This window comes from Littorina saxatilis, linkage group LG15 (assembly GCF_037325665.1).
Source record: "Littorina saxatilis isolate snail1 linkage group LG15, US_GU_Lsax_2.0, whole genome shotgun sequence".
NCBI lineage: Eukaryota > Metazoa > Mollusca > Gastropoda > Littorinimorpha > Littorinidae > Littorina > Littorina saxatilis.
In genome coordinates, this window is record NC_090259.1 from 47,492,958 (window position 1) to 47,515,253 (window position 22,296).

Genomic DNA, 22,296 nt, shown 5'->3' on the forward strand with positions numbered 1-22,296 from the left:
AAGTGAGAGCAGGGTGTTGGGGTGTCTCAACTACGTAGGTGTGTCTTATGACGCGCACCTGTCACATGTGTTTAAAGAGTGTGGGGTGTCGGGGTGTCTCAACTATGTAGGTGTGTCTTATGACACGCACCTGTCACAGGTGTTTAAAGAGTGTGGGGTGTCGGGGTGTCTCAACTATGTAGGTGTGTCTTATGACACGCACCTGTCACAGGTGTTTAAAGAGTGTGTAGGGTGTCGGGGTGTCTCAACTATGTAGGTGTGTCTTATGACGCGCACCTGTCACAGGTGTTTAAAGAGTGTGTAGGGTGTCGGGGTGTCTCAACTATGTAGGTGTGTCTTATGACGCGCACCTGTCACAGGTGTTTAACCCCTTCACTGCCCACCCCGTGTGTAATACGTGGTCATTTTCGGTTTGTCGTACGCCCATAACCGTGTCTCATACGTGGGATTTGTGTCGGCGAAATTTTAAAGGGGAGGTAAGCGTGGAAAACTGGTCCAAGCTCTAGTATAGGGTTGCTAAAAAGTAGTTATTTCCCTTGGACCGTCCGCAGAAGTTCGTATCACGTAAGGAAAACTCGGAGAAAGTTCCAGACCTATAATCGTATTCAAGATGGCGGACAAAAGTCGAAGTTCAACCCGCAGGCCTGTCTTTAAGCGCTACAGTGCGCTAAAAGCTCTGCAAGAAGTGTTGAACGACAATGATAGTGGCGATGAAGACTTAGGAGGACTAGATGACAGCGATTCCGACGACGATGAGACAGACAACAACCAGCACCAGCCTCTTTTGTCGGAGGCTGTGGGTGATGAAGACGAAAATGGCTCGAACTTCGAAAAGGAAACTGAAAGTGACTCCGAGACTGAGTCTGATGCTGCCGAAGTTTCTGACCATGCTATTCCTAGCACAAGTACCGCACCCCCTCCTGTCGTGAGAGGTCGGGGTAGGAGGACTGGGGGCTCGAGTTCGCGGGGGCGGCGTGGCCGAGGAATGGGGTGTGGCCAAGGAATGGGGCGTGGTACCCTTATTCATTTATGGATTTACCACACAGAACACTTTTGATGGCTGTAATGTGAGTACCAGATGTTTGACTTCATTTTCATTATACACTTTCACCTGTTTTTGCAGTGTTTTGTGTTGTTTTATTTGCTGCAATGTATGTGTGTGTGTCCGAAACCTGTTTGTTTTGTGGAAAAAAATGTTCATTATATCAATATTTACAAAAACATTTTTAACAAAATCCTATTATTTTGATATCACATAATAGCCAAGGGTATTATAAAACAAGTCGCGTAAGGCGAAAATACAATATTTAGTCAAGTAGCTGTCGAACTCACAGAATGAAACTGAACGCAATGCCATTTTACTCGTAGCATCGTCAGGCCACCGCTCATGGCAAAGGCAGTGAAATTGACAAGAAGAGCGGGGTAGTAGTTGCGCTAAGAAGGATAGCACGCTTTTCTGTACCTCTCTTTGTTTTAACTTTCTGAGCGTGTTTTTAATCGAAACATATCATATCTATATGTTTTTGGAATCAGGAACCGACAAGGAATAAGATGAAAGTGTGTTTAAATTGATTTGGACAATTTAGTTTTGATAATAATTTTTATATATTTAATTTTCAGAGCTTGTTTTTAATCCGAATATAACATATTTATATGTTTTTGGAATCAGCAAATGATGGAAAATAAGATAAACGTAAATTTGGATCGTTTTATAAATTTTTATTTTTTTTTTTACAATTTTCCGATTTTTAATGACCAAAGTCATTAATTAATTTTTAAGCCACCAAGCTGAAATGCAATACCGAACCCCGGGCTTCGTCGAAGATTACTTGACCAAAATTTCAACCAATTTGGTTGAAAAATGAGGGCGTGACAGTGCCGCCTCAACTTTCACGAAAAGCCGGATATGACGTCATCAAAGACATTTATCAAAAAAATGAAAAAAACGTTCGGGGATTTCATACCCAGGAACTCTCATGTCAAATTTCATAAAGATCGGTCCAGTAGTTTAGTCTGAATCGCTCTACACACACACACACACACACACACACACACACACACACACACACACACACACGCGCACGCACACACACACGCATGCACATACACCACGACCCTCGTTTCGATTCCCCCTCGATGTTAAAATATTTAGTCAAAACTTGACTAAATATAAAAAACATGCCAAATATCTAGGAGATATCTCAATAAATGAATGAGCAGTGAACAGATTAGTTAACCTACCCAAAAAAACTTAATTTTGGCCTGGCACACAGCAATACCAAAAGGCTATTATATTGTGGCAGTGAAAGGGTTAAAGAGTGTGTAGGGTGTCGGGGTGTCTCAACTATGTAGGTGTGTCTTATGACGCTCACCTGTCACAGGTGTTTAAATAGTGTGTAGGGTGTCGGGGTGTCTTAACTATGTAGGTGTGTCTCATGACGCGCACCTGTCACAGGTGTTTAAAGAGTGTGTAGGGTGTCGAGGTGTCTCAACTATGTAGGTGTGTCTTATGACGCGCACCTGTCACATGTGTTTAAAGAGTGTGTAGGGTGTCGGGGTGTCTCAACTATGTAGGTGTGTCTTATGATGCGCACCTGTCACAGGTGTTTAAATAGTGTGTAGGGTGTCGGGGTGTCTTAACTATTTAGGTGTGTCTCATGATGCGCACCTGTCACAGGTGTTTAAAGAGTGTGTAGGGTGTCGAGGTGTCTCAACTATGTAGGTGTGTCTTATGACGCGCACCTGTCACATGTGTTTAAAGAGTGTATAGGGTGACGGGGTGTCTCAACTATGTAGGTGTGTCTTATGACGCGCACCTGTCACAGGTGTTTAAAGAGTGTGTAGGGTGTCGGGGTGTCTCAACTATGTAGGTGTGTCTTATGACGCGCACCTGTCACAGGTGTTTAAAGAGTGTGTAGGGTGTCTGGGTGTCTCAACTATGTAGGTGTGTCTTATGACGCGCACCTGTCACAGGTGTTTAAAGAGTGTGTAGGGTGTCGGGGTGTCTCAACTATGTAGGTGTGTCTTATGACGCGCACCTGTCACAGGTGTTTAAAGAGTGTGTAGGGTGTCGGGGTGTCTCAACTATGTAGGTGTGTCTTATGACGCGCACCTGTCACAGGTGTTTAAAGAGTGTGTAGGGTGTCTGGGTGTCTTAACTATGTAGGTGTGTCTTATGACGCGCACCTGTCACAGGTGTTTAAAGAGTGTGTAGGGTGTCGAGGTGTCTCAACTATGTAGGTGTGTCTTTTGACGCACACCTGTCACATGTGTTTAAAGAGTGTGTAGGGTGTCGGGGTGTCTCAACTATGTTGGTGTGTCTTATGACGCCCACCTGGCACAGGTGTTTAAAGAGTGTGTAGAGTGTTGCGGTGTCTCAACTATGTAGGTGTGTCTTATGACGCGCACCTGTCACAGGTGTTTAAAGAGTGTGTAGGGTGTCGAGGTGTCTCAACTATGTAGGTGTGTCTTATGACGCGCACCTGTCACAGGTGTTTAAAGAGTGTGTAGGGTGTCGGGGTGTCTCAACTATGTAGGTGTGTCTTATGACGCGCACCTGTCACAGGTGTTTAAAGAGTGTGTAGGGTGTCGGGGTGTCTCAACTATGTAGGTGTGTCTGATGACGCGCACCTGTCACAGGTGTTTAAAGTGTGTAGGGTGTCGGGGTGTCTCAACTATGTAGGTGTGTCTTATGACGCGCACCTGTCACAGGTGTTTAAAGAGTGTGTAGGGTGACGGGGTGTCTCAACTATGTAGGTGTGTCTTATGACGCGCACCTGTCACAGGTGTTTAAAGAGTGTGTAGGGTGTCGGGGTGTCTCAACTATGTAGGTGTGTCTGATGACACGCACCTGTCACAGGTGTTTAAAGAGTGTGTAGGGTGTCGGGGTGTCTCAACTATGTAGGTGTGTCTTATGACGCGCACCTGTCACAGGTGTTTAAAGAGTGTGTAGGGTGTCGGGGTGTCTCAACTATGTAGGTGTGTCTTATGACGCGCACCTGTCAGAGGTGTTTCAAGTGGGTGTAGGGTGTGTCTCACCAATGGTGCTGTATCCAATGACGCGCACCTCGCAGATCTCCAACAGGTGAGGGCTGGGGGCGACCAGGATGACGAACTGACCTTTGTTGTCCTTGCTGCTATCGCAGGTCAACTCAGCTACAGCGGCGTTTTCCATTTCTGCGTTTTGGTGTTCGGCGCACTTCTTCGTTGGACTCGACAACGTGAGCATGCCCTCGTTCTCCACGAACACATCAAATCGGTCCAGTTTATTGCCTGAGGGGAAAACGTGTTTTTTTTCAAGCTAAATTAACTTTGTAACCCATATTGGCAATCCCTTGCGACTTTCTTTGTTTAGTGGGGCACCGAGGTACCTACTAAACAAGAAAAGTTGCGAAAGATTACCAATGTGAGTTAAAAATAGAGCATTTTGTAATCTCTATCTATTCAACGTTAATGCAAATATAGTTCCAAGTCAACCTACAATACTAAACAAATGAGACTGTGCCAAAAGGTCAGGTGTCATGTCTACTGTCCCGAATGACACACGATTGCTGACATTTCACCATTGCCAACAGAATAAACAAATAAGAAATAGGTAGAAAATGAATGTGAAAACTGACTTTAATTGTTGATCAGTATTTTCTATACCACTAACAAATAATCTACTTGCACATAGCTGTTTGGCAAATGTATGTTGCATGGGACACACTGACATGAAAGTGGAAGATGTTTTTCCCTCTAGAGAAACTACATATCAAGTTACACTTTTTGTGCTCTTCCATTCCAGTTGGCAATCAATTGTTAACGCATGTTATTAGAAAAAATAGAACGAAAACAGATTAGATAGAATGAAAAATGTACTGGTGATGTCATTTGGGACATACTGACATGAAAACGTCACCTTTTGGCACAGTCTCAAATACATACACAAATTAATACTATTTTTTTGTAAGGCAAATTCAAATATATATATTAAAGTAAACTTTTTCAAATCAGAAGTTAAGAAAACAACAACAAGAAAGCCAGTTTACTGAAAATATAATCATATAATTATAGCCGTCGGGCGTAATGGCTTGGTGGTAAGACGCCAGCCTCCAAAACTGAAGGTCGTGGGTTCGAATCCCGGCCGCGCTTGGTGGGTTAAGGTGGAGATTGTTCCGATCTCCCAGGTCAACCTATGTGCAGATCTGCTAGTGCCTTATCCCCCTTCGTGTATACACGCAAGCACAGGACCAATTCCGCAGTCTGTTTTCACTATGCGTAGAGAAACAGTTCACAAACTATCAATTGCAATTTTCTCAGAACTTGGTTTTTTCAAGGACGGTAACACCACGGACATGGACTTTCCTTCAGATCTACTTGTGGTAGAGCTACAACGTTCCTTTTGAAGGAGTTAGTATTGATTTTTCCTGATTCCTACAACCAGGTTGTTTTTAAATTCATCCATTATTTTTGTTATTGACTATAATGCAAGCCTGATTGGGTATTTTTTTATGAAAACATATATTTACTCTCACTTAATGCTTCTGAATTGGAACTTGGGTAATTTTGTCAAAATGGCATTGCATAAGTCGAGATACCTGGGAGTAATTTGCAAAAGTCTTTTTGATTTCATAGAGCATTGGGTGCCATTATCGTACTTTTGTTTTTAAGAGATTGGTCGTTTTTCAAGACACAATTTTATGCTTGGTCAAAACTGGGCATGCAGGTGCTTTTTTTCAACCCCAATATTTCCCAAAAATTGCAAATATTCAGATTTAATTTGTTGTGCCACATCTCCCCTTCAGACTTTCTCCTTTTCAGACCTGTTTTTCTCAGATTGTTTAGGTCTTCAAAGGAGGGTTCCACTGTTAAGTATTCAAACCTATAGGGTTCCACTGTTAAGTATTCAAACCTATAGGGTTCCACTGTTAAGTATTCAAACCTATCTCGTCGCGATATAACCTTCGTGGTTGAAAACGACGTTAAACACCAAATAAAGAAAGAAAGAATTCAAACCTATAGGGATCCAGTGTTAAGTATTCAAACATATAGGGTTCCACTGTTAAGTATTCAAACCTATAGGGTTCCCTACTCACACGCCCCCTCTCCTACCTGGATCAACAGAAGATGCCGAAACTCACACGCCCCCTCTCCTACCTGGATCAACAAAAGATGCCGAAACTCACACGTCCCCTCTACTGGATCAACAGAAGATGCCGAAACTCACACGCCCCCTTGTCAATCCTTTAATGACGATCATGTCAGCGAATCGTCATCCAGCAGTGTTACTTATCCTTCCATGCCTTCAACAACTGTCTATGATACACCTCCCAAAAAGCGTGGCCGAAAACGGCAGTATAATCCAACAGCATGGAAGAAGAATGAAAGGAAGAAAATGAAACTTGAAGGGAAGGAATTTGTCAACAGCAGGAGAAAGGTGACAAAGGAAATGAAGCCGGTAGACTGCAGCAACTGTAGTCTGAAGTGCAACAACAGCGTGAACTTTCTACGGGCTTGATAGCTATCACCGACAGAAAGATTTCGTTTGCAGACATGTCGAGGCAAAAAACACTGTGACAATACTTGATGAAGCAACAATGGCACCAAAGTCAAAGAAAAGACATGTAACCCGCAAGTTTTTTTCTGACAGTCGATAGACAAAGAATTCAGGTTTGCAAGAAATTCTTTTTTGGGCTCACTGTGTATTGACATGCTTTTATGCAACATGCACTGGAGAACTCTCAAGATGGTACCTTTTGTGGCAACGATGGCAGAGGAAGACACGAATCTGTAAACAAGACCAAAGAAGAAGACAGGCAACGCGTCAAGGGCCATATTGAATCGTTTCCATCCTTGGAATCGCACTACTGCAGAATGAATTCTAGCAAGAGGTTTCTCGATGCCACACTAAACGTGAGCAGAAGGTACCGGATGTACACAGATTTGTGCGCAAAAGATGGAGTTGTTCCTGTGAGCAGTAGCATGTACAGAAACATATTTGACAATGAATACAATCTCTCGTTTCACAAGCCAAAGAAAGATCAATGTCTCCTGTGCTACCAACACGATGAGGCAAAGCAAAACAACACCTTAACGGAAACACTAAAACAGGATTACGAAGAGCACCAACATCGAAAGCGCGAAAGCAGGGCAGAGAAGGAAAACGACAAAGCCCTGGCTCAGGAAGATGTCAATTTGGAGGTGGTGACATTCGATCTGCAGGCAGTTTTATCCACGCCATGCAATCAGGTGAGCCAGACTTATTACAAACGTAAACTTGCAGTATATAACCTGACTGTCTATTGCCTTGCAAGTGTAGAGGTTCGGAAAAGAATGTTCTTTTGTTTTCTCTTCTCTGTGTTACGGACTCATTGGACTTTCACTCACGTGGACACACGATCAAAGACATACACGTCTTTCTCTCCATTTCATCCACAACAGATGACATTGTGACAACGTAGTACTAATGGCATGGCACACTTTATTTCTGTGTCTAGCATCTTCCAAATACAACTTCGCCTACCCGACCGAAGCCGGGTGGCACAACACAATGCGCAATACACTACATCTTCTCAGTTAGTGGAGCACACAACAAAATACGTCCGCTCTCTCCCGTGTCTCGCAGTGTTCTCTTTCACACTCTGGCATGCAACTAAAGTTTAGCTAGAGTCACAACATCCAATCAAAAGTTAGCTAACAAAACTGACATCGCATCGCATTGGTCAAACAAGTAAACAAAGAAGGGGGGGTAAGGGACCAAAACCTTCCAAGCCACCTGGCATCTCCTATGATCTACCCGATCAAAAGGAATGACACCCACTTGACAAACCCCGGCTGGCCCGAGATACCAGTCTGGCTGGCGGCACATTACATAACGACCACCTGGGGCCCGAGGTCTCGTCTACGGCAAGCATGTGACAAGTGCACCGCCCACTTCAAAAAGAGATAAGGAACTTCTTTCACCCAGCAGGAGATTTAATTGTCTGCAGCTGGCTGGACACGGCTGGTGCACACCAGTACTTTTGTTGTTGTTAACAGATAATGAATAGACACCTAACACAAACTGATCGGCAACAAAGACTAAACTGGCCAATGACAACTGCTTGCTCTACAGTTGGTGACTGGTCACCCTGTCACACAAGCAAAGATGGAAAGTGTTTTGTATGGGATGAGACCCATGGCCACAAAGGGTCATGTGAAATAGCCACGTGCCTGTTGCGTCACCTGAAAGCATTGCCACAAGTGAAGCATGCTGTGTTGTACTCTGACACATGTTCTGGCCAGAATAGAAACAAGTTTGTATCCGTGGGACTCCTCAATGCTGCACAGCATCTACCCAACCTGCAAATCATTGACCAAAAGTTTCTTGAATCTGGCCATACTCACATGGAGTGCGACAGCATGCACTCCACCATTGAAAGTGCAAACTTGAAACGGAACTGCAAGGTGCAGATTCCTGACCAGTGGAAAACTGTGATGGAATGTGCCCAGCCGAAACAGGCCTATGTTGTGGAAGAATTAGAGTTCAGCGACGTTCTCGACTTCAAAGCTGTTGCAACATCATGCTTTCGTAACAGCAAAACAGATGGGGAGGGAAACCGCATTAACTGGATGAAAATTAAGTGGCTCCAGTACTTGAAGGGAGAAGAAGACACCATCTACTTCAAGTACAGGATGTCTGATCCCTTCAGGCAGCTAAAGATCAGACACGGATCCAGTCGTCGTGGTCGTGGGCCTGTGACAGTCACCATCATTGGAGAGATTCCCCACCGCTACACCGAAAGGATAACTCTCTCAGCCGCCAAGAAGGCTGATCTACTCGACCTCTGTCGGCTTAACATTATACAGGAAAAGCATCACCATCTGTACAGGTCTCTCCCTTGTGACAGTCACGCACGAGACCGCCTGCCTGAACCCGATATCACTGAAGACATAGACACCGACGAAGACTAATCGTTGCATTTTATTTTGGATTAGAGTAGAGGGTGCAGAAAGACACTATAGCCTGTGTTGAATACTCAACAAACAATTCTGGGGTTTCATATCGTGTGCATTTGAGCAAGTGTCTGTCTTTTTTTTTTTTTTTTTTTTTTTGACCTCAGTTGCATGCAAGGCTGCTTCAACCCATCTTTTTTGCCTCTTTCGTCTTTTTTTTTTTTTTTTTTTTTCGTTCTTTCTTTTTGGGCGGTGAGCATATCCTTCTTCATTGGTCTTTTTTTTTTAATGAAATTTTAATTTTGTTTTCTTTTACATTACAGGTTACATTTCCATTAAATTACTTTTTAATTCAACAACAATTTAACTAATGTTTGCGTGTATGTGCGTGTGTGTGTGTGTGTGTGTGTGTGTGTGTGTGTGTGTGTGTGTGTGTGTGTGCGTGTGTGTGTGTGTGTGTTGTTGTTGTTGTTGTTGTTCCCATAATTATGTTATATAATAAATTTTCAGCGGGACAATACATAACAAGTTAATTAATCCAACGCTCGATAGACAAAGGCGAGAATTTACAAATTACCAATTACAGTACTAGTTTTCAGCACAGCATCATACAGCGCATATATAAATAACTGTACATTAACAGCACAATACTACTAGTTATCTATATTCTTATACACAGTTCAATTTTACTAGAAATTTCGAAGTCGAGCTTGGTTCTGAAATAAGATCTTCATGTTAGTTTTTGGATTTCCGTACTTAAACTGGCTTATGCACATTTTCGATATCAATATAAGGTGATTAATTATGAAGGTTTTCTCTCTGGGGATATCACGTGTGAAATACCCCAAAAGAGCCTCTTCGCAGCTTAACTTTATATTTTTGCCTGTACATTTAAATATGTACCCTTGACATTCCTGCCATATGGGTTGCACTGCTCTACACTGCCAAAAAAAGTGTTCGATGAAGTCGGTTTCGTTACAATACTGACAAAGATTTGTTTGACGAATTCCCATCTTATGTAGCAAAATATTGGTGGGATATATATTGTGTAAAATTTTCCAATGCAATAGACGAAGACGGGTTTCTGTCGAGCATTCGTTAGCTAATTTCCAGTGTTTATCTTCTAATGTAATATTTAATTTGTTCGACCAAAATCCAGCTGAGCTTGGCTCCTTTATCTCATAATTTAACATCTTTAGGCGAATTTGGCGTGGAGATAATTGTATAAATGGCATATGATCAGAACGGGCCTGACCCATATCACGCAATAATAGAGCTTTAATGGCAGTCTGCATTGCATTATATTCAAATAGGCGAGACTGTTTATATCCAGTTCGTTCACATATTTCCTCAAAAGAGCACATGTCGTTATCGTTAAAAACATCTTTAACAACGCATATTTTAGCCTTTATCCAGTCATTCATGTATAGCGTTTGCTTCCTGTACCTTATATTTGTATTATTCCATAAGGTTTGATTGCGTACACTTATCTGCTGTTCATTACTGCTTATTTCTTTGATCTTGTGTTTATTGTTTAGCCAGGTGATAAAAGCTTGTTTCCAGAAATATTGCTTTATGGCACCTAGTCCTTTAAAATTTTCTGCACTCACATTTGAGCGCAGACAGCATAAGCGTTCGCCCAGATTTAAAAAGGATGCTAATGGAATCTGTTGCCACTTTGCGTTACTTCCGTCCAGCAGCCTCATAATCCATGAAATTAGAAATGATGTTTGTACATCTTTGACATTAATCATTTTCAGACCTCCAAGATTTGTCTCTTGGCACATTACTTTTCTATTAACTTTTTCATAAGCTCTTTTGTTTGAATATTTTTTCTTCCAGATAAATCGGAATAGAGATGAATTTAGCTTATTGAGGAAGTTTTCTGTGGCACATAGAGATTGCAGTGCGTAAGTAAACTGTGACAACATTAATGTTTTGACTATACAAATGTTCCCCATTATACTTAGGTTTCTTTTCGACCATGTTGCTATTAATGAATTTACTTTATGTAGTTTAGGTTCCCAGTTTTCTTCTATGTTGGAGGCTGGGACAGAGTTGTTGAAATGAATTCCTAAGATTTTGATTTGTTTTTTCCAAATAATATTACATGGTCGGTCAGCAGAAAAATTATTTATACCAAGCCACATTGCTTCTGTCTTTTGATCATTCATTGCTAACCCTGAAAATTTTGAAAACTGAGTTATAAGATGTAATACGTTTCTTAGGTCTTTCTCATCTTGTAGGAAGAAACTAATGTCGTCAGCATACATAAGTAGTTTAAGAATTTCACCATGTCTATCAGAACTCCTTGGCAGTTTAATCCCTTTAACATCTTGATCTGCACGGATTTTGATTGCTAACACTTCGAGGGCCAGAACAAAGGCTAATGGCGAAAATGGACATCCTTGTCTTATTCCAGCATCACATGGGAATGGACTCGAGATCCATCCCATGTAATTAATACTACTCTCTGTATTTTTTGTTAAAGTATCGACCCACCTAATAAAATGTTTACCAAATCCGAACTTTTGGAACGCCCAGAGCATATATTCTTTAGATATCGTGTCAAAAGCAGCTCTGTAGTCTAGCGCCATTAAAATACCTGGTTGATTACTGTTATTCATATATTCAATGACGTCATCAATCATTCTAATAACAGTGCTGGAATTTCTTTTTTTTAAAAACCCAACTTGATCTTCACTTATTAAGTAATTGACGACTTGATTTAATCTGTTTGCAAGGCTTTTCGCTAATAGTTTATAGTCGGTGTTCGTTACAGATATAGGACGCCAGTTATTTAGGTGCTCTCGTTTCAACCCCTTTCCTTTGTGTATCAGTGTGATTGCTGCTCGCTTCTGGGATACAGATAGTTCCCCTTTTTCAAAGGCTGACCAAAAAGAGGATAATAACATTTTGTTTATATTACTCCAAAAGAACTTTATGAAATTGGTTGTTATTCCATCCAATCCTGGAGCAGAATTACTTCGCATTCCCTTAAGTGCAATAAGGAGTTCTTTTTCTGTAATTTCTTGATCAATACTGCCCTTTTGCTCCTCTGATAATTTTGGGATGTCAGTGTTTTTTAAAAATTCGTCCCCAAGAAAGTTATTAAAATTGGTGTTTTTAGTGTATCTGTTAGTAAAGAAGCGGGTTTGTTCCTTTAATATTTCAGACTGACTTGTAATAAATTCATTCTCTGTTATTTGTATTCTATCTAGTATCTTATTTTTTGCGTGAGCTTTCTCTAAGTTTAGGAAATAACGCGTGTTTTTCTCACCCTCCTCAATGAATTTTATCCTAGATCTAATTTGTGCCCCTTTAGCTTCTTGTATTGTAAATAGTTCTAGCTCCTGCTTGATGTGCTCTCGCTTAGTCACCAGTCTGGCGTTACTGGGGTCCAGAGCCAAAAGTATGTCCGTTTCATTTAACTGCTGTTGTAAAAGGGTGTGTTTGTTTATACTGAGAGTTTTCTTTTCTCTAGAATACGATATACACATCTCTCTTATTTTTATTTTACATATATCCCATCTTATTTGTGCATCTTCATTACTTGATTCTTCTTCATATTTTTTAAGAAATATATTGATGTTGTCAACTAATGCTTTATCGTGCAGTAGGCTATCATTAAACTTCCAGTATGATGGACCACGCAACACGTGCGTTACTTTGTAGGTCAAGATGACCTGTCGGTGATCTGAATGAGCCACTGACTGTATAATACAATCGCTGGCGTGGTCGACCACTCCACTAGAGGCTAAAATGTAATCAAGTCTTCTTGCTATAAATGGGTTCTTGCGACTCCACGTAAATTCTTTGCAATCTGGGTTAAAGAGTCTCCACATATCATCCAGCTGACAGTCACTCAAAAAACGTTTAAAATTGTCTATAGCTTTCTGTGCATGATCATCACCACAAATTACATCAAGTGAATTTGACAGAACACAATTGAAATCTCCACATACAATAACGTCATCTGTTTCAATCGTTTCAATGTGGGTACTTCATTTTTTAAGAAAAGGTTCTTTCTCATTCACTATTGTTGGGGAATACACATTGATTACATACAGTTTCTTATCATCTATCTGAATTTCTACACCTAACATTCGGTCTGTTTTAAACACACATTTTACATCATGTTGAAAGTTCTTATTCACTAAAACTAGCTGACCCATACTGTGGTTGGAGACAGTGGAATAAAACATATTCCCTCCCCATTCTTTTTCCCATAGTTCCTTAACGTCGTCAGTAATATAAGACTCTTGTACGCATATTATATCTGTTTTTTCTTTCTTTTTGTTATTGAAAAACGTTTTTCTTTTTATCGCATTTCTCAATCCGTGTATGTTAACAGAACATATTTTGATAGTATCCATATTAATTCATATTAATCAATCAAAAGTTACATATATGGTAAAATCGGTGTGAGTACTCGTAAGTCCGTGGGGCAGGCCAGTCCGTTAACCGCAAGTAACCATGGATGAGACAAAATCAGGTCTCGGTCTCCTCAGTCACGCTCACTGCTTGGTTGTCCGTGTCGGTCGTCTCGTTCTCGGTCTCACGTGCGATCCGTGTCGCCCCACTCAGAGGAGGGGATTCCCCTCCTGTCTCAACGCGGGCGGACTTGGACGATTCCATGTCTGTCTCTGGTGAGGGGTGCTGACGCTTGTTTGGGGGACATGAGCGTGATCTGACTTGTGAAAGAAATGATTGTTTAAGTGAGTTCCTTGCGCGTCTGGCCGGGGTGGAGGGGGGTGTAGAGGGGGTAACAGGTGGGGGCATGGTGTTACTGAACAGAGGCCAGGTGGGCACAGACGTACCAGCGTTCTGGGTCCCCAGCACAGCAGCAGAATGGGGGGGAGGTGGAGGGGGAGGAGGGGGAGCAGACGAGGGAGGGTTGAAGGAAGAAGGGGTATGAGCCGGCGGGGGGTCCCGGGGAAGGGAACAGAGGGGGTCGCCAACCTTGTGGCCCGAGTTGTGACATGAACGACACACCACCTCTTGGGTGCAGGTGAAAGCCGCATGACCAAATGACAGTTAGTACACTTGGAACGTTCAGGCGCTGATTTCTGCTCCCGGTGGAAAAACGAGGCAGTGAATCCACCAATGGAGGCCTTAGAGGGAAGGGGGGAGGGGGGAATCTCAATGTAAACAAACCTCCGGCCTGTCAACCATCGCGTGAGCCCTCCTCGATCGTCTCTATCCCTCTCCATCATCAGCTTTGACTGCAATTTGCAGCCCATGTCTACTATTTTACTCTCTATGTCGCTGTTTGCTACCGAGATCGGAACATTCCCGACTGTTAACCTCGTAGTTTGAACTTCTTGTCCGTTTGCCCGGAGTAGAAACGGGTTTTTGTCACACAATGTGAGAAGATGCCCGCGAATTTCGATCCCCCGTGTGAGGAGTTTGTTGCGCGAGTCTTGGGTCTTGGGGTAAATCCTCCCCAGCCCTCCTATACGTTGTGCCCCAATGATCGAGGCGTATCCACACTGCACCTCGGCTGCTGCACATAACTCGTGGACCGTGTAAGCGCCAGCTGTGTCGGGTGGCAAGTGTTTGACAAGAATGAAAACGGGTGGAGCACGTGCGACACTGTCACCGCCTTCATTGTCTGCACCGTTCGCGTCAGCCATGGCGGCCATGATGACAGTTCACTCGCACACTAACACACAACAGGTAAATAGAAAGGCGAGAAAAGTAAAGAGGTTCACTCACTTTGTTGCACTGAAAGCACACCACAATCGTTCCTGCGAATGTAATACCACTTCAGAAAACGATATCCACATATATATCCATAGAGAAAGCCAGAAAATGCAAGAAAATCTGGAGCGCGAAGACAAACACAGCCGCTCGACCCGAGCGCGCAACCGGAAGGGAAGTGTCTGTCTTTTATAATAGATCTATTATTTGTTTTTCCAAACAGTGCAATCCAAAAAGAGCTGCTTAGCATACTTTGCCAAAATCACCGTCACCTCTGGTTGAACTGTAAAACTGAACAGACAGCTTCACAATTTGTAACGTGCGTGTTGTGCGTTTTTCATTCGACGGATATTTGGAGACCAAAGTGTGTCAAAGTGTCGTGTTTGTGGATTTTCATGTGGATATAACTGTCACAAAGATGTGAGTAGCATATTTGTGATGTGAAACCACGTCGTGTTTTTAACCTCCCTAAATATTGAAGTGCGATGCGTAGGTGACCGGAGAGGCGTTATCACGGGTTTTGTGCGTTGCACGAGAAAACCATAGTTTGACATGAATTGTGTTTATGAGAACTGTAGCTGGTCTGGGGTAAATAACGTCACAGCGTTTGAGATTTTCAACCGGGAAGGTTGTCAGCGCGTGTCGGTCTTGTTCTGGGAACAAGTACTCTTTCAAGAGACGGGTCTCTTAAGGTAAATGATTTACTATGTTGTATATTATTGAAGTTGGAATACATAGCTGGAATGTAAAGGTTAGTGTATACAAAGTGCACTAAATTCTAGTGTGAAGTTTTGAGAGAATTCTTGTTGTGATTATGTTATGGTTTTCGTTGGTAAATTCTTGAACATAATTGCTGTTACGCATTTATGTTATGTTTAAGACAGTGATACTATGTGTGGTAGTGTCAGTGATGGATTAAGTGATTCATGGATGAAGTATAGTTGGATTTTGTCTGTGGACGGAATGTGAGTGTAGAATGAACGAGAGAGATCTTACATGACTTTAGTTTAGGAAGAGGAGATGGTTAAAGAGAATGTGTATTAAGACTTGGGTTAATTCTTTAGGAGTTTCCATGAGGAGTTTCCATGGCGTGGACAAGGGAGGGACCTTACACGGGAGAATGCGGGGCGATGGTGGGGGAAGAGACCACATCGGCGCAGAGATGGCTTGACGGCGGAGTCTCCATCGTTACCGGTCGCAGAGGCGACGGTTTATTTCGCTAATGGCGGAAATGTTTCTCGGGGAGAAACGTGAAAGGTGTGTGTTGGCACCTATAAGGAAAGTTTCTGGGAATTCATCATCTACGGGATTCAGCGACACAAGGATGTGTAAATGACGACATGCAGTGAGCCGTGATACGACATGCAGTGAGCCGTGATACGACATGCAGTGAGCCGTGATACGAACTCGTGAGTGTCTGTCAGCCCCTTATCTTGTGCGTTAATCTATCTTTGAGAAAGTATCTTTATACTATGTATTTACATGCATTGAATGAATGCTATATGTTGTGTGAACTGTGTGTTCAAGAAGTTAATTCGTATTGATGTATTTGAAGTGAAGAATTGTGTTATATTTTGGTGAGGAAATAATAAGTCTGCATCCTCCCAAAATTCTGTGTTTGGAGTGTGTTGGTGTGAAGTTTGAAGTCAGTGTAAAAAGATAGGGCAGAACACGTTTTCAGAAAAGATCCTTTATTCACACTACAACCCACTTCATGACAATAACACAAATCTTGGGAGAAGACTTTAAGGTAAGGCCTACATGATTTTTCATTGCATGAATAAGTTTTGATTCTATTGTGCACCAATAACTTAAGTGTATGTAACTTGTAATCCCACAAAACCTATTTTTGTCGACTAACTAGACTGTTTTGTTGTGATTTTAAACCTGGTTTTTTTTTCTCATTCTCTTTTGTGTTTAAAAAAGTTCCCGACCTGCCTACCCCAATATGTTTTACCATACCCAGAAAAATATATTTATTTAGACCTAAGCAGTACCCGAATGTGTCACGTTAGTGATAACAAAAAGCCACGTAATTCACATGCAGACTATTATTGTTATTGCTGGCAAAGACGTCATGTTTTGTGCCAGAAAGTAAATATTGGAAAACATGGCGAATACTTCATTATACAACCATCTATTAGCATGCTATCGGGTTGTTGCAAAGAAAAGTTTGTTCACCAACATTAAAGCAGTATGCCGTGCAGTATTATAACAGATGGTTGTTAGCTTGTGGAAGGTAAAACGCAGGCGAAATATGACCACTCTAACACGCCACCACCATGCAACAGCGCTATGTCGGGTTGTGGCTGGATTAAACGCAGGCGAAATATGACCACTCTAACACGCCACCACCATGCAACAGCGCTATGTCGGGTTGTGGCTGGATTAAACGCAGGCGAAATATGACCACTCTAACACGCCACAACCAGGCATCAGCGCTATGTTGGGTTGTAGCTGGAACTTTTCACCAAGTACTCGCGCCATTTCTCCCGCCACAACGATCCAACAGTGGATGTGTCGTTGTGGCCCGAGCTTCTTGTCGGCTATCTTCATGTATGCCCATGCCACAACGAAATAAACATTTCAATTGCACATTTTGGTCAGTTGTGTTTGTTTTTTCTCTCCCAAACTTGTATTGATGGTTTAGATTAAGGAAATCTTTCCTTACAGTGAGAAAAATTAGAGAGTTCCGACATATTTGAATTTACATAGCCCTTTGAATATTTGAAGTGCGATTTCTCAAAATGGCCGTTTTGGAGATATATGGTTGTGGCTCTGAACAGACGATGTGTGTGTGTGGTTTTTTTATTTTTTTTATCTGGGCTCACCATCCAGAAATAAAACTACTCCATAAACACTCAAACACAATCTTTTTCGGAAAATGTCTATTGAAAGACGAAAGAAGGGTGTATACTTGCATGTTTCTTGAATACAAAAATGAATGCTTGCATGTTGCAGTTAAGTGTCTCTTTCTCTATATTGTTGTTGCTAAATTGTATGGTAGTAAATATGTAGGTGTTTCCTGAAAGATTTAATTTGAAATAAATATATATGAAGGATCATGATATAATTACTCATGTGTGACTTCTTCAATCGTTTGGAAGTATGCACATGCAGGTATGAGATGTGGAATGATCCTGAGTATATGGCTTCTGAAAATCAAAATATGAATAAGAATATATCTTGTGATGAATACTAGAACCTGTAAACAATAAGTTACTTTGCAGAAAAAATGTGTGCATAAAATCTGCAGCAGGAGGGTATTATCTGCTTAATTTTCAATCAATTCGATTTGCATTTTGATCAACTTATAATTGCACAGATGGGTCAAGCTTGGTTGCCCTACTCTGTACTGTACACATATGTCACTTGCTCGTTGTGTCCTAGCTAACTGGGAACCTAAGCCTGCAAATTTGATTATGTGGATAGCCTGAACTTAGCAGACTGCAGAGTCCACTTCTTGAAAAAAATAAATCTTAACTTCACTCTCAACATAAACCACACAGTACAATTGGGTTAAATGTTTTGCTGTGGCATTATGTTCATTGATGAAAAATAGCAAGAAAGAACACACTGTAAGCATGCAAAAACCCTGATGAGTAAAATGCTACATCCTTCTCTGCAAACGTCTCGTGCTGTGTGCATTATCTGACCTGACTCTTTTGCTATTCTTTTACATCAACAACCAACCCGTAACTGATGTGGATGGGAAACAAAATTTCTTTCTTTCCTCTCTATCTCCCTCCCTCTCTCTTATGGTGCGCAATTTTGAACAGACATTGAGAAAAACTCCATAAAAATACCAGTCTCGAGCAACAAAAACAATCTTACTACATTGCATTCAAGATTGCAACGTTAGTACACATAACCAACCTTCTTATGTTTTCTCAAATCTACAACAGATCTACACGTCAGATTTCGCGCAATATTTTTCCTTCAGCCAATGAAGGCACAGCTTGTTGTCTCGGTTTGATTATAAGGGGAAGTAAGTCATACGTAACTTCCGTTCGGTCTAGAACAACGTGGGTTTTTGTGTGCCAAAATCCGTGCCGTTTTGCAAAATAACAGCCGTAGCAACGTCTAATTGGTATAAGTCTGTCGCTGCCTGATAGTTTAATGTGACTTATGTCTACTTAATGTTATCATAGCCGTTGTTTTGCTTTGCTAAGCTGTGTATGGCAGGAATGCGAAGTTTGCCGACGAGGTCGAGAGACTCAGTATCATACCTTGTATAAACCATAAGAAAAGACGACCGTCCATCACAAGTGACATCCAAGACATAGGCCCCGCCCACCTCGTGACGAGTGCCTGTGGTACCTGGGTATGGTGAACTATCTTGGTCGCTATCTCCCAAACCTGTCTTCAGTCCTGAGACCATTGAACCAGCTACTGACGAAAGAAAGTGTGTGGTCGTGGGGACCAGAACAGGCAGAGGCGTTCGCCAAAGTGAAGCGCTTACTGACTACAGCACCTACCTTGGCGTTATTTGATCCAACGACTGTGAGCGCTGACGCAAGCAGTTACGAACTGGGCGCAGTGTTGTTGCATGAACATAGACATAGACAAAGAACACTTTATTACATATCTCAATTACGAGAAACTCGAAGAGGTACTTCGTCCTGTGGCTGACGAACACAACGCTCAGATTGAGAAAGATAGTGTGGGCGTGTGAGAAATTTGAGAGATACATGGTTGGCATTGAAACGTTCGTATTTTGCACAGATCACAAACCTCTCATACCCTTGATAAACACAAAGGACTTAACGGATACGCCACTGCGTTTGACACACTTTCACGTAGTCCCTTGACGGGACGCAAAACTTCTCTTTGACAAGAAGAACGTAATTATAGCAAAATAGCCTTTTATGTTTCTTTTTTATTTGTTCGACCTTCTTATGATTCTGGAGTTTTATGCACTGCCTTTTACAATTAACTACATTTTTATATTTGAAATACTCCATTGTAGTCGGTGTAGGCCTTAAGCTTATTTTAACCGTTTGTCCAGTATCTAATTTAATTCTTTATTTTTGTATGAACTCAAATGTTTAGTGTTCTTAGCATGTCTTGTTAGGCTAAGTTCTATTTAATCAGAGTATGTTTGCGTGTGCTTATACCTAGTGATATTGTAAAGCGCATAGTGCTTTTAGTTATGCGCTATAGAAATCTCCTTAATAAATAAATAAATAAATACATTTGATCTATGCATAGTAATACTGTGCATGGTAATTGGTATGATGTATTTTGTATACACAAAATAATAGGTGTGGTTACGGTGACCCGACCTACCCTATTTTTAGGGGCCAACCCTATAACTTTTTATTACATTTGTCCAAAAAAAAAAATGAAAACAAGAAAACGAGTGCTGAAAACGAAATGAAAGCGAAAGCGCTCGAGTCGTCATGCAGACGACAGACGATGCAAGGGAAATTACTAAAAAAAAAAGGCCCAACAGACGCTTGCCATGACAAAAATGGCGGCATCTTCTTCGGTTGCGAGTGCTACACGCTTGGTTGCTCTGCTATTAAGAAAAAAAAGTATAAAAATAAAAAGTGATTGCCTACCTTCCTACCCTATTTAATTTGGCTATGTTACCTTAACCACACCTATATTTTGTTTGGCCTAATGGTACAAATATCTTTATTTTCTCTCTCCTTCCAATCTTAAAGTTTGTTGCAACCCTATACTCATAAAGTGCATTATACTGTCTGTATGAACATTGAACTATTGCGATGCAAGAAAGTAAATCATGAAATAGCTAGAATGAAAGATTTACTCATTACTGGAATTATTTTAAATACAGTCAGTCCTTTCCTTGGCTCACAATCACAGATCTGGCCAGTTTTTTTAATTATTTTTTTTTTACATGGAATAAGAGTTACAATGTAAATTGTAATACCGCCTGTGTACTTGGATACCTACTTCTATTGTACATTCAACACCCTGACTACCCCTGGGCAGAGTTAGAATTTTCTGAATGAATTCACATCACATTTCTCAACAAAACTGTAAGGTGTCAACGCTAAAATATGTGTGTGGGATGAGGGCTCATGCTGAATTAAAAAAATAGTAACTTTCCATCACATTCCACGATTCCAGAAAAGCTGCTCACATCAGCAGCATAACAAGATATCATGTTGTTAGAAAGGTTCTTGTGGGGAAATCTTTTTAATTTTAATGATGAAAGTATAAATATATCCATGAAATAAATGGTTTTCACAGGAAGGAATGATGGCACCTGTAATTTCACAGAACAATGTTTACAGTTTAGTTCATAGTTGTCACTGTCAGTATCACCCACACTATTCTCCACCCCACTGATCTTGTGAAGAACAAGTATTACTTCCTACCCACCTTCCCGCACCCCCACCCCCAACACACACCCTCTTCTCGATACCCAAAACATATCCCCATCAACGCACAGCAAAGTCTGGATGTGCTCAGTAATACATTTTCTTTATTTTCCAGGAAGTGAGGTGCCGAGATATGACGTGCAGGCAGCTTGCAGAGTGGTGCCTGGCTTTGCTGCGGATGATGATCAGATTCAGTCCATTCTGTGCTGACGGTGCTACCAGAACTGCTTTAATATAGTCCATCTGAAAATGCTTACACTTACAGAGGTTTTCTGTTGCCTTAGTGGTGAAATGAACATGTAACACATTAACAATAACATTCTACACAAATAATGTGTGGTGCGGTGTGGATCAAGGGTACATTTTGACTTATGTAAGTTGTCAATTCAGCTAAATACAGGTAGTGTTTGGTATGCAGATATTTTCTTACAGCAAACAGCGGTTTGTTTGTTTTTACTACATAAAGTGGTATTATCTTTTATGTTGTTTGAGTGCTTTAAGTTAAGCTGTTCAGAGGCAGTATTTTACACACAGGCTTAGCTTTGGGAGATGTGTGTGTATGTTTCAGTCAATGCGTGTTCATGTATAGACTTTGTTTGCAATATTAGAATTTAGATCTTTTAACTGCATTATGCACATGAAATGTGTTAACCTATGACTTTTTCTTCCTTTGAATCCTAGTCAGTACTTTATCTTGTGAACATTTTTCATTTATTCTGTTTTTGGGTCGTTCTGGTGCATCCTGGATGGTTCAATTCATTCTTATGCTGTGCTGAAATGTTGCTTTTGTAATACAGCCTGCCAAGATTGTGTCTTTCACTTGGATGTGGTGAACTTATTTTTTAAAGGCCTGCTCTGCCTCATTAAAACACTTCGCCTCACTGTGTCAGACCTTCATCAGGCTTTTTGCATGGGATAAGAAAATCCTTCCACTTGGTCACATAGCAAAAGTCACCACCCTGACTTCTTAGTGTGGTGATGTCTTTTCTTATTAATTTATTTCCCCCAAAAGGCATAAGTGTTTTAAACAAAATTATGTCTTACAGCTACTGTGGAACCCCCCTTTTAAGACCTCCAGAAATCTGAGAAAATCAGGTCTTGAAAAGGAGGGTGTCTTAAAATGGAGGTAAATTTACAGAGGTTATGAAGAGAAAGTCTGAGAAAACAAGGTCTTAAAATGGAGGGGGTCTTAAAAGGGGGGTTCCACTGTATGACTATTGGGGATTATGTGTTTGTAAAGATAAATTAATAATCCTACACATAATTATGTGCATAGAAGGCGGCCTGAATCTTGACCCACACTGCTGGCATGACCTTCATAGCT

The 22,296-nt window shown here is 41.3% G+C and overlaps 2 protein-coding genes across 2 annotated transcripts in view; both read right to left on the reverse strand.

The window, feature by feature from the left end:
* LOC138949527 (DNA (cytosine-5)-methyltransferase 1-like) overlaps nucleotides 1-22,296 on the reverse strand; it is a 350,084-nt gene that overhangs the window by 245,626 nt on the left and 82,162 nt on the right. The gene's annotated exons all lie outside the window — the stretch shown is intronic.
* Nucleotides 1-22,296, reverse strand: part of LOC138948347 (multiple epidermal growth factor-like domains protein 10) — a gene marked incomplete at its 5' end in the record, with an annotated part of 269,682 nt that overhangs the window by 207,613 nt on the left and 39,773 nt on the right. Inside the window, 1 exon segment of the mRNA XM_070319878.1 lies at nucleotides 4,039-4,272. Within this exon segment, the coding sequence (XP_070175979.1) occupies nucleotides 4,039-4,272 (234 nt within the window).